This window comes from Castor canadensis, chromosome 2 (assembly GCF_047511655.1).
Source record: "Castor canadensis chromosome 2, mCasCan1.hap1v2, whole genome shotgun sequence".
NCBI classification, from domain to species: Eukaryota; Metazoa; Chordata; class Mammalia; order Rodentia; family Castoridae; genus Castor; species Castor canadensis.
This window is the reverse complement of record NC_133387.1, coordinates 198,317,108-198,329,935: the sequence shown is the minus strand read 5'-3', so window position 1 is coordinate 198,329,935 and position 12,828 is coordinate 198,317,108. Positions and strand designations below refer to the sequence as shown.

Genomic DNA, 12,828 nt, shown 5'->3' with positions numbered 1-12,828 from the left:
GCTACAGGGGATGTAGATTTGGGAGTAATAGAAGCAATTGCAAGAAGAACCATCAGGGAATAACTTATGCTGGAGATAGGGAGTTTTAAATCATTGCATTTTAGAGCCCTCATGGGCTGGTAGAGTGGCTCAAGTGGTAGAGCGCCTGCTTACCAAACGTAAGGCCCTGAGTTCAAGCCCCAGTATCGCAAAAAAAAAAGACTCCTCTTATACTACTATCAGTAATTAGATTGTTTTAGAAATAGTTTAGCTACTAATTGTCATTAATGTTTTTGAAGATTCCCTGTTCTTGTTTTTCAACAGCTTAGAAGAGAACTATGACGTTTTCTTATTTGAGGAGAGGTGTGTCAATGCTAACACTTGGTCCTCCATTAGATCAAAAAGAATTAACCTAGAAGGTAACACCCACGCACAGGAAATCAATGTGAGTCAATGCCCTGTATAGCTATCCTTATCTCAACCAGCAAAACCCCTTGTTCCTTCCTATTATTGCTTATACTCTCTCTACAACAAAATTAGAAATAAGGGCAAAATAGTTTCTGCTGGGTATTGAGGGGGGGGGAGAGGGAGGGGGCGGAGCGGGTGGTAAGGGAGGGGGTGGGGGCAGGGGGGAGAAATGAACCAAGCCTTGTACGCACATATGAATAATAAAAGAAAAATGAAAAAAAAAAAAAAAGAGAAGCCTAGTAAGTCTTCTTCGCACTAACTCCTTAGCCACTTCTCACTGTCTGGAACAGCAGAAAGAAAGAATTACCAGAAAGGAAGTCTCACCAACACATCATTAGGCTTGGACATGGTTTTCAAGATGAAGGAAAGCATCATTCACTCATCCTAAGTCTTCTTCAGTATCTCGGAGTCCACCAGTCATGCAGGGAGAACCTGGAAATTCCTCTTCTCTCTCCTTCCTTTCCCCAGCAAACAAGCACTAATGATATTTTTAGTGCTTCTTCTTCCTCTTTTTGACTTTATTCCTAGCATGTAAAGAAAGTCAAGTCAATCAGGTGGTAAGTCATCTTTAGCCTTCTGAATGAGGCACCTGAGACAAGATCTCAAGGTGCCACTTCCTGATGTTATGGACCTGTGGTCATTGTGATAACAGTGACTGTTTTACCTGTTTCTCCCCTAAGAGAATGGACAGGGTCTGGAAAGGAACCATCTTGTCACCATCTATACCTGCCATCTCAGTCCCTTCCTCTCTGTGTGAATTGAACTCAGATGCTAGGATATAACCAAGGTTTTTTTTTTTTTATTGTAATTATAACAGCATCAGTTATTAAACTCAAAAATAAAATATCCTGACAGTCTTTTCTATAGATAAAGACTATCCTCAAATGCACCCCAAAAAACTCACCTTTATAGTGTGAACAAACACAAGAACATTACATGTATAAGCCATGTAAATGAAAGGTGACATCTTCCTTGCCAGCTCCCTCCAGGCCCTGATTGCAGGCTGACTGCCTATCTTGGGCATTAAGCCAAGTTTCTGGGACCACTCCAGTCACTTCTTCTTCCTTCACCTAATCTTAGCTGCCTCCTCCATTTCCTCTGCTAAGATGGGAGAGCACTTCCAGCTTGATGTCACAGCACTTGTTCTAAATCAGCTGTTCTCAAACTGTTCTCACATGGGGGACTTGAAAAATCATAGGTGCTGGGCCTTAACTGCAGAGGTTTTGATTCTGTAGGTAGAAGGCACTTCCCAAGGATTTGCAAACCTAACCAGTTCCACACGATGGTGATGATGCTTATTTTTTAAAACTCCAGTATTTCCTGCATTAAGTATTGACTGAACTCTAAATTCATAGCATTCCCTTTCCCAAGGTCAACCCTCTCTGAGAAGTCACCAATGACAGTTTCAGGTGCTGAAGGATTTTTGGATTGGTTTGACTCTGCACAGTCTTCTGCTAATTTGATCAGCAAACATTTTCTTCAGGATAGTACCAGGGAAAACCCTTTACTAATCCAGGCTCAATTATTCTAAATTAGTGCAGTAATGATCAATAATTTATAGTTATAGTAAGACAGTTTGGAAACCTGGTTAGGTACTGTATTGCTTTCATTTTTGTAAGCTATAGAAGTCATTCTGAAACAATTGGATATTTTATGAAAATTGTAGAACATATTATTTCTTTAAGTTTTAGCTATGTTAGAGAATTTCCTTTTTCTTTGGTGATACATGTTGAAACATTTCGGGATAATACATAAAATTTACTTTAAATGTTTCACACACACTCATACACATATGCACATATATGTAAATAATGAGAAGAGAGGAAAACAAGCATGGTAAAATGTTGACATTTGATGAAGCCAGGTAGGTCTCCACTGTGTTATTTTTTTCCAGCTTTTATGAACATTTGGAAATTTGCAGAATACAAAGTTTGTGGGAAGAGTAGGTTGAGAAGAGTTGCAGCAATTTATCAAATATTCATCTTCTATGCTAGAAAGATTTGATGATACAGTACAGTTGTTCCCCTTCACACCATTATGTAACAGAGCTCACAAACCTTTGAAAGATCATCAGGAATTCAAAAGTGAAGCGAACCGAACATTAACAGCAATCAAGACTAGTACTTTTATTTCTCTAGTGACATTAATGTTAATCTCAGTAGAAAGTCTCACAATCAAACTTTAATGAACTAGCAGCTGGAAAAAAATCACTAACGAGTGTAAGAGTGAAAATTCTACCCCTCTGGAAAAATAATCTTGTCTTTATTGTACATAATTTTGTAAATTTCACTACTTCTATTAATGGGTACAATGCACTCTGGCAAGACAGAAGTCAATGCACACTAAAAAGGAAAATGCCATTTCTCCGAAAGGAAGTCGCCACAGTGACAACGGGTTGCTGCTGCTCTTTCAGATTTGTTCTGGTCTTCTATCTGAAGTGTCTAAACCACAGAGACTGTGGGTCTGTTCTTTTTCAATTAGCCTTATCGTGTTCATAGCATGCTCCACTCAGATTGAGTTATGGCTTCTCTTTGCTGGGCGTGGAGCCGTTCATGTGAGCTGGTCTACTTCAGCCCCATCTGGCCTGGTTATTTCCCTCCTCCCATCTTTCATGCCTTTGCCATGGCCTCTTGCAGGGCACGGTTTGCAGTAGGTCCAGTGTGAACGTGCTCAGGGCTTAGGAGCACTAGTAACAGGCTCCCCTCTTCTTTTTATGCTCAATGCAGCTCGACCACACCAAATGGGGGAAGTCCTTCCTCTACTAACCTGCTTTGTCTGCCTCCTCTGCCAGAAAAGCTAAGGAACAATATTTTGGAAAATTTTAAGGCACTCAGGCATTCACAAGAAGATTTGTTATGTATCTTCTAAGGTGCAGAGATATACAGAGACAAACTGTCAAAGAGCTACAAAAATATAGTATAAATTTGCACGGCAAGTGTCTGAAGATATTCCCTGAGCTGTGGTCTTGGAGGCAGAGCTGGCTCTGTTTATTCTGGTGCAAGTTAGCTGGGTGTTTTTATTCATTTGTTTATGTGCTGAATGGTGCCTCACTATGCTCATCCTTCTTATAAAATGCTTTCCTCCAAGGCCTGCGGTGGCATACATCTGTCATCCTAGCACCGAGGATGCAGAGGCAAGAAGATTTGGACTTAGAGGACAGAGTGGGCTACATTGCATGACCCTGTGAGTCAATCAATCATCAGTAGTTTCCTCTGGAGTTTGTGTGAGTGCTGGTAGGCCTAGTTGAATCAGGGACAACAAAGTCAGTCAGTAAATGCTGCTTTCTGTCCTGTGTGCTCAGAGGTTGCTATGGAAGCCAGAAGAGGTCCTGCCTATCAGCTTTCAGTGAAAGGCAAGAATACAACCCGTCCTCTCCAAATGCAGCTCATGGTCTCAAAGCACTCTTGGGTGAAGTGTCAAACCCTGTACCTGTGAAGATTCTCACTATTGTGAGGGTCTCATCGTAATGTTGAGTCTGACAGGCATAAGAGTCTATACCTAAAAATGACCTAAGTGAAATAACCAATGCTATATCGTTAGCTCAGGACAGTGTTTGCCACACTGTAAGCACTTAGTAAATGACAATCATCATTACCACTGTCATCCCTAATTTTTTACTTGTGAAAAGTCCTACAGCAAAACGTAAATAATCCTAAATATATGGCCTTTGTGTTACCATTTGATAATATCTTTACTATAATCATTACGCTGAAGATGTAATAAGGGCAGGGTTGAGGTCAGTTTTTGATTGTCTTTGTATTTCTAGAATCAAAGACATGTACTAGATACCTATATTTGCTACATGCATTTTTTTTTTTTTAGGATGGTCTTTTTAGCTAGATAGACCTGGACTGAAATCCCAACTCCAGAACCTTCAAGCTGTGTGGATAGGCAACTTAGCCATTCTGAGTCATACTTTCCCACTTGTTAGAAATGGGGCTGGGGGTATCACTCAGTGACAGAGCATTTTCCCAGTGTGCTCAAGGTTCTGGTTTCAATCCCCGGCACTAGAAAACAAATGAGGCTATTGAACTGATACACTTAAGAACTCATAAGTATCAGCAGAGTAATCGGGGCAATCCTTGCCCTGTGGGTCTTCTCCTTGCTTTTCTGTCAGTTAGAAAACAAGATTTACCACAAGGGGCAATACTAAGTGGAAATCAAAATCTATGCCTTAGAAGAGTCCCCCTAAATTAAACAATTTAGTGCCTCTCTCTCTCTCCTTCCCTCCCTCCTCCACCCTTTTCCTGTCTTCTCCTCATAATTGTAATTAATCGATGGGATTTCAAACTTAGATTTCTGTTCTTATTCTTCTTCCAATTCCCAGAAGTAAGTCATTATAATACATATCTTATGGGGCTACAGCAGCCACTTCAACACATCCACACTCTGCTCCTAGCTGGTGGTCCCAGCTTGCTGCTCCCACGACCCTCTGTCAACCTGACCCCACACCTCTCTTTCCAGACAGCACCTCCAATTTACCTCAACTTCAGCATGAAGAACCAAACCTGTCTCGTTTCATCTAAAAGGCAACAAGTCTGAGTTACATAGGCCCAAATCCCAGGGTTTTGTTGGATTCCCACTTCATCTGTGAAATTGCACAGTGTGTTTCCTTCCTTTAATGGCTATCTTCTCATTGCTCCCCATCCTCACGCATACCCGCCCCATCCAAGCTCCCCTTGCTCGCTTTCAGTCACTTAGTTTTTAGCTTTTGTCTCCTAACATTACTCCTTGGTTCATTTATTGGATAATGAGCACTCAGAACCCATACAATGGGTTCTGTGCTTTTCCTGTGAAAGACTGCCATTTCTTACCCCCAAACAAAGCAAAGTCTTATTTTTCAACCCATGCTACGTTTAGAATTTGTCAGTGTTTCTTCATAACAGTTGTAGAAAGGAAGCAGGAAGAGCTGTATCCATTTGAGAAGGGCTCTGCAGTTTGTGAGAGCATTTATTACTACAAAATAATTTTGGTTTCAGCCATATTACTAAGTCACATAGGTACTGTCAATAATGACGTGTACTTGCCCCTGAAGTATACAATGTCATATACAAACCAATCAATTTTATGAGATAGTGATGTAAGCAACATTGTATGGGGAAAAACTGATAAGGGTAATAATAAAATTAAATAAGGATATTAATAAAATAATAAATTCAATAAATAATAAACAAATGCATAGTAAAATCATAAAAATTTTAAATCATAAAAATTAATAAAGAGGAATAAACAATACCTGCTAACTAAAGGCCTGATGTGAACTTCCTTTTTTTGCTGGTAGAAAGTGTCTCAGAAACTCCGTGGATCCAAAAACTTATGTAGGTTCAACTGGTTTTAGAAATAAATCTGGTTAAGCTGGGTGTAGTGCCCGTGATCCCAGCACTCAGGGGACTGGAAGATCTTGAATTTGAAGCCAGCCTGGACTACATAGTGAGTTCAAGGACAGTTCAAAAGCTATAGCAAGATCCTGACCCCCAAAACCAGTGGCTGGGATGTAGCTCAGTGACAGAACACTAGCATACTATGCCCAATGCCCTGGGGTCAATCTTCTGCACTGCAAAAAAAAAAATTCAGATTTTTTTTTTTGTGGTATGGGATTTGAATGCAGGGCCTGGACCTTGAGCCACTCCACCAGTCCTTTTTTTTATGATGGATTTTTTTGAGATAGGGTCTTGCCAACTATTTGCCCAGGCTGGCTTTGAACGACAATCGTCCTGATCTCTGCCTCCTGAGAACTAGGATTACAGGTGTGAGCCACTGGTAGCAGGCAAAATCTGATTATGTCTTCTTTGCTTCTGTCATTAATGACAGAGCATTATCTGTCATCTAAGATAACAGGGACACAAAAGGACAGTGTATGTTTCCATTTATATGAAGTGCCTATGTTGTCAAATGGTTACAGAAAGAAAACAGAAAGGCCATTCCCAGGGGCTGGGAGAAGAGAGCAACAGGAAGTCACTGTCTATAAAGCTTTAGCTGTCCAAGATCAGTGGCTCACACCACTGGGAGGCTGAGATGGGGAGGATCAAGGTTTGAGGCCAGCCTGGGCAAATAGTTTGAGACCCCCATCTTCAAAATAACCAGAGCAAAATGGACTGGAGGTGTGGCTCAAGTGGTAGAGTGCCTGCTTTGCAAGACCAAAGCTCTGAATTCAAACCCCAGTCCCTTAAAATAAAATGAAAAAGTTTCAGCTGCAGAAGATGGAGACGTTCTCGAGGTGAATGACTGTACAAACAGGTGACTAATGAGCTGCACACTTAAGTATGTTGTCAAGTGGGTAAATGTGTTTAAGCACAGTAAAAATGCTTTAAGACATGAATCATGTTTGTTTTTTCTTTTCATTTGTGTATATATATATATTTTTCCAGACATGACGTAAGATGGAACTACGATGATGTAAAACATCCTCTCAAGGCATTGTTTTTGAAAATAGATAATGCACATGTTGGGATGCAAACAACACCATGTCCCTGCCTTCTCACTCCAGGAAGGGCCGAAGCCTCTCCACACTCGTTCTGTTCTCAGTTTCTTAGCCCTTACCATGCTGCAATTTAGCCTCAGGACGGCTGAGCCTGGGAGTCCCAAGTCTATCCGACTAACTGAGAAATAGTTAATAATGAGACCATAGCATCTACTGAGAACATGGTAAGTGCCGGACATGATGTAGGTCAAGATAAACGCTTCAGGCGGAGCCACAAACACCGTTTCTTAATTTACTATGTCCTACCACCTTAAACAGACAACGTCCCACATGTCCTAACCTGGGAATAAGAAAACAGACACTTCTCTGTGCCAATAACCATGCCAAGAAGTGTGTCAGCCAATAGTTGTGAAACTCACTAAGCCTTGGACAGTACCACGAACAGTGAAGTGGAAAGTTTTGGAAATCTAGATCTATTAAAATCTCACATGAAAACAACTTGCACGTATAGAAATCTTTTATTTAGAGACTCTTTTCAGAATCGGGTTCATTTATTAAAGTAGGCGAAGAATACATGAAAATAGTTCAAAACTGACAGTAAATCCACCTCAAAGCAAACCATTTCTTGTGTCTCTCAAGGAACTGGATTAATGTAGTATAAAAGAAAGCTCAACTAGCAGATATAATTAAAGTGTGACTCACAGGGCAAGTCCCGAGTAACCCTGAAAGGGCCTATAAGAAAATGTCCACTTGTAACACACTGCACGTTAGACACTAACGGAGGAAAAGTCCAAATTCATGCAAATTAACTTGCAAATGATTGATAGAGCACACTGGTAAAGGCACCAATGCATCGTGGGTATAGCATCTGTGTGAGGCTCTGTTTCATAGCACATTCTGATTCAGGAGATACCAAGACACACTCTCTGTATTTGCTCTTCTGAGACTCACTTAAGGTCAGGTTGAATGCTTTCTTTGTAAGTCACTTCTTCTAATCCAACAGTAGACAGTAGATACAATCCATGCAACTGTATTTAAAAACAGTAAATGATAACTCCTATCTTGGAATCTGTAATACTCTGCCCATGCATGGAAGACTTTTACAGAAAACTGAAAATGGACACCTAATATATTAAATGCTTCCTCAAAGGCGGTTCATTTTTAAGAATTAATTGCAGGACTTTGATGTAATGGAAACCAAGAAGAGTTTGTTACATTTTACCTGTTTTATATCTCAGTAGTCGGCTTTGAATTTAGTTGCTTGGAACAACATGGCAAAAGTTGAAAGGAAACCATTTGTTTAGCCTGACTGATTTTCTGTCTTTCAATCTGTGTGATGAATAGATGTAAAATCACCATAGGTCAAATCAGCCCACGGCTGTTCATGTCATTCCAGTAGCTGAATGCGTTACCACTGAACCAGGCCTCTGAAAGGGACAGGCACTAGCTCCACACTTGGGAGCTAATGACTATACTTGAAATTAGCCATTTTGCACATGGAGGACTCCTGGTGTAAATACAGATGTAAACTTTTAAATCTGATTTCCCTGGCCCAGAAGCATTGAAGTCCGGTTTACAGGATTTTATCTGATTTCAAGTTTCCGTACTTTTTAAGTGCTTGTGCATACTTAAAAAAAATGAAACTAAAAGTCTTGACAGTCCCTGAAACTTAATTGGGAAAAATGTCAAGCACTTTAATGGAATTCTTTCCATGATCTGCAGAGAGGTTTTCTTTCTTTCTTTCTTTTTTTTTTTTTTTTAGACAGATGGTTCAAATGGACAAAGCAATGAAAACGTAGAAATTAAAAGCAGATTCTCAAGAAAAGTAACTGAGTTCTCAGAAATCCTATGGATGATGGCGGGAAGAGATGTAAAACAGCAATTTCTCTAGACGTCAAAGGTTTCAAGAGAACAGAAATTTATTAGGTGTGCCTCCAGCACAGGGTCACTGCCTCTTGCTAAGAATTAACTATTCACTTGACACTCCCGGCACTTCAGCGATTTGAAAATCTCGGCGCCTGTAGAACAATCCCATCCAGGTGCCAATACCGGACACTAATACTGTGATGCAAGTGGTCTTCCAGAAGTAACAGCACAAGTTCACGGTGCGGACTTGAGGGCCGAGGATGACTTAAAAATCCTCCCAGCAACTGGGAAAAAAAATACCAGTACACCTCAAAGCTGGGTCATTGCAACCAAGGAGAAGGAAGGACACAGGACAACCTGCAACCCTGAGTTCACAAGCCTCCTGTGCAGGAAATGGAAATGAAACCTTAACTAACGCTAGACATTGTCTTCCATCCAGGCTTCAAAACATACTTTCCAGAAAGTTCACGTGGATTTCTCTCCCAGGCGATTGTAGAGAGAGGATGGGGGGGAGAAGTGTAAGGAATTGGGGAGCTCAGGGCCCCGAAGTGTCATTGCGGGCTAGCTGCGCCAGGAGCCCAGGAGGGGACAGGACTAAGGCCAGGGCAAAGGGTGGAGAACCTTGAGGGCAGCACGTCTGGGCTGGAGGGTCAGGGAGGTCTCTTGGTAGGGGGGGTACAGGGTCACTGAGCGAGGCAGGGGAAGGAGGGGGACGGAGGGCGGAGTGCGGGCCGGGTGGGGGAGGGACAGGGTCGCTGGGCGTGGGTGGTGGCAGGGGACTCAATGCAGGCTTGTTGGGGGGCGTCGCAGGGCAGGGTGGGGGGCGCGTCACTGGGTTGGGAACTCGCATGGGGGAGGGGCGGTTCACTGGCTGGGGGTCGCAGTGCGGGTCGGGTCTCTGGGCGGAGAGCACATTTCGGAGCTGGGTGGAGGTAGGGCGGTCACTGGGCTGGGGGTTGCAGTGAGGGCCGGGTGGGGGTGGGGAGGTCACTGGGCTGGAGGGGGTTCAGTGAGGACGGGTGGGTGTGGGGTCACCCGATGGGGGTGCAGGGTGGGTCCGGGCCATGGTCGATGGACAGGGGTGGGGAGTGCGGGCGGATGGGTCACTGGGGAGGGGGGCGCAGTGCGGGCAGAGGTGGGGGTTCACTGGGCCGGGACGCAGTGCAGACCAGGGGCGTGGTCGCTGCTTGAGGGGGCGCAGTGCGGACTGCGTGGGGGTGGGGAGAGAAGTGCGGACGGGGGGCGTCCCTGGGTGAGGGACGCAGACCGGGCCGGGGAACTGGGTGGGGAAGGTCATTGGGGGGGGTGTCACTGGGCGGAGGGGGGCTGGCGCGGGCGGAGGATGGGAGCCGCGGCGCGGCGGCTCTGAGCCTGAGTCCGCCCAGGGGGAGGCTCCCGGCCGGCCCGCGTCGCCGCGGGGCGCTCCCGGCTCATTGCGCCGCCGACGGTCAGGAGCGCAGGAGCGCGGAGCTGCCGGAAGTGACCGCGCGGCGCCCGCGATCGTCGGCCGCTGGGGCTGCGGCCCCGAGCCTGTCCCCGAGCTCCGAGCGACGATGCGCCCCGAGGACCGCGCCCTGAGCCGCCCCGCGCCCCGGCCGGCCGCGTGCGCCCGCGGACGCCTGGCCCGAGCGCAGGACGCCTGAGCGCGCGCGGGGCCCGAGCTGCCCGCGCCGTGTCCCCCGCGCGGCCGCTGTCGCCGCCGCCCGCCCGCCCGCGCCCCGCCCGCCAGCCGGCCCCGATCGGCCCGGCCGCAGCCATGGGGCTGCCCACCCTGGAGTTCAGCGACTCGTACTTGGACAGCCCGGACTTCAGGGAGCGACTGCAGTGCCACGAGATCGAGCTGGAGCGGACCAACAAGTTCATCAAGGAGCTCATCAAGGACGGCTCCCTGCTGATCGGGGCGCTGCGCAGTAAGTGGGGCGGCCGCTTGCGCGGGCCGCGGGGTCCCCGGGTGGCTTGCGGGACACCCAGCTTCTTTTGTTTGAATGGACTTGGGGACAAAGCTGACGAGCTCCCCTGCTGGTGGCCGACAAAGTTTTGTTCCTAGGTGTTCGTAACTGACTTCCATGGCTACAGAGAAGGGAAAGTTGTCTGCTGGACGCTGGGCATGTCCTGCGGAAAGTCGTTCCGAAGCGACTTTGGTGTTATGTCGCCGGAACGATATTGGGGACTTTCACCAAAGTTGTCGTTTAAGTACGCATGTGTGTATGCATAAAATAGTTACAAGGAACTTATAGGTCCCTGCGATACAAATATTGTACAGGACTTTTACTTTTTTTGTGTGCCTAAATTAGAATATTAAAAAAAGTCCTAGGGGCGGGGGCAATCATAGTTCGTTTTAAGGATAAAATTAGGGTGGTTTATTTGGAGATAGTCAAAGAAAATCAGAAGATTCTCACAAGCAGCAATTGGCACTTCACTGAGCATATTAAGTTGGCTTTAACAAAACCGTACATTTTCAGTTTTGCCATTTTAGTATAAAAGTGGCAGCAGTGGATTAGCTCTGATGGTTTCTCCTGCGTCCTGATTTTTGGTTTGCACTGTGTGTGGTGTTGGTTGACAGTCAATCAGTGGTTCTGATGAATGTCACCACCTGCGGGCTTCTCCCACCTCACTTGACTGGGTTGTCTGTCTGTCTTTCATCCTTCGAAACGTCATTCACTTTCATTTACTAAGACTTAAAAGAGTATCCGCAACTAAGAGTGTCTCAGAGAGTTAGAGTTGAGTGACTATTTGCTCAGGCTTAGCTCATTGCTTTTCTCAGGATGTATTTGGATCTTCATAGAAGCTTCCGAAAGCTTTGGCTTCTGAAGTGAGTGGAATCTCAAGCCTCTGATGACTGGGCAAAGGAGGCCTTTTCACAGGGCCCTAAGGCCTTTGGGTGATCTAGTTAGTAATCCAGCTTCTTTACAGGTGTCAAGTCCAAAGTCAGCTACATGATGGGGAGTGTGTGTGCCTGAAACTGTACTTGCTGTCTTTTGAAGCAGTTTAGAAAGCTGTCCTGAGTTGTTTTCCAAAACCCTGTTTTGTTCCAACCACCCTAGATGCTAAAATATTTGCTTTACACCTGTGTTACTTAACTAGAGTAAAGAAAATGCTTCAGGCGTAGTTTGAGGCTACTAGAATAACATATGGCTTATCCACAATTCCCGCCATCCTGGGTACACACAAATGTGACTGACAGTTCCTTCCTTCCAGCTTGTGGATCCTGGGTGAGGTCTCAGTGCTAACTCTGAGTTCCAGAGAGTGGGATGTCTCTTCAAAAAGAGCCTCCCTACCTCAGGGGTGAGGGCCAAGCTGACTTGCCTCGCCTGCCAGATGTGCATTTCCCTCCGCTCTGCGTGAGATTAACTTTGGTGTTTCAGAAGTTGAAAAAACATACATAACCATGTAGGTTATTTTACTAGTGTATTGCATCTGTTCTACGGATTGTTGAATCTAAAAACAATCCAGTGGTTCCCATCCTTGTAAGTGTGTTCTTGCATTCCTAAGGGAAGGAAGACCCTTGGAGGGTATAGAGCCTGCCTCATGAATTGGGCCTTTTGTACTTAAAAATATAACGTGCTGTCTTCCAGGACTCTCATCTTCCTGGTTACTAACATTTGATTGTGACCTTTATCAATGTGTAAGGAAAATGGTTTATTTCTTGTGAAAAGAATTCCCAGCATCCAGCCACATAGGAGATCTGAGAGCCCAAGAGCCTTGAGGTCACCATGACACCCCCGCTTTTTCCCACCACCACCTTCGTCCCATGGGGAGGATGCTCTGAGGCCAGCCTGCAGCTGCTAGTGTACAGGATTGGAACCTGCTTCGTTCTACCCCAGTCCCTCTCTAGTAGACATATCTATGATTCATTCCAAATTTTTGTCACCTTGCTGTTTCATTAATAATTGATGCTTTCCTGATATAGCCTTGCCTAGCTGGCAGTTATCAACGTCTCACTTCTTTTTTTCTGTGGTACTGGGGTTTGAACTCAGGGCCTACGCCTTGAGCCACTCCACTAGCCCTTTTTTGTGATGGATTTTTTTTTTTTTGAGATAGAGTCTTGTGAACTATTTGTCCAGGGCTGGCTTCGAACCGAGATCCTCCTGATC

At 45.0% G+C, this 12,828-nt stretch overlaps 1 protein-coding gene across 5 annotated transcripts in view; it reads left to right on the top strand.

Annotated features, from left to right (window-relative positions):
• The first annotated feature begins 10,449 nt into the window (after positions 1–10,449).
• The window catches only part of Arhgap42 (Rho GTPase activating protein 42), a 232,319-nt gene continuing 229,940 nt past the window's right edge, over positions 10,450–12,828 (top strand). For all 5 annotated transcript variants that reach the window (XM_074066847.1, XM_074066848.1, XM_074066846.1 and 2 more), the window contains exon 1: positions 10,450–10,644. In XM_074066847.1, the coding sequence (XP_073922948.1) occupies positions 10,491–10,644 (154 nt within the window). In that variant the 5' untranslated portion in view covers positions 10,450–10,490. The remainder of the gene's footprint in view (positions 10,645–12,828) is intronic.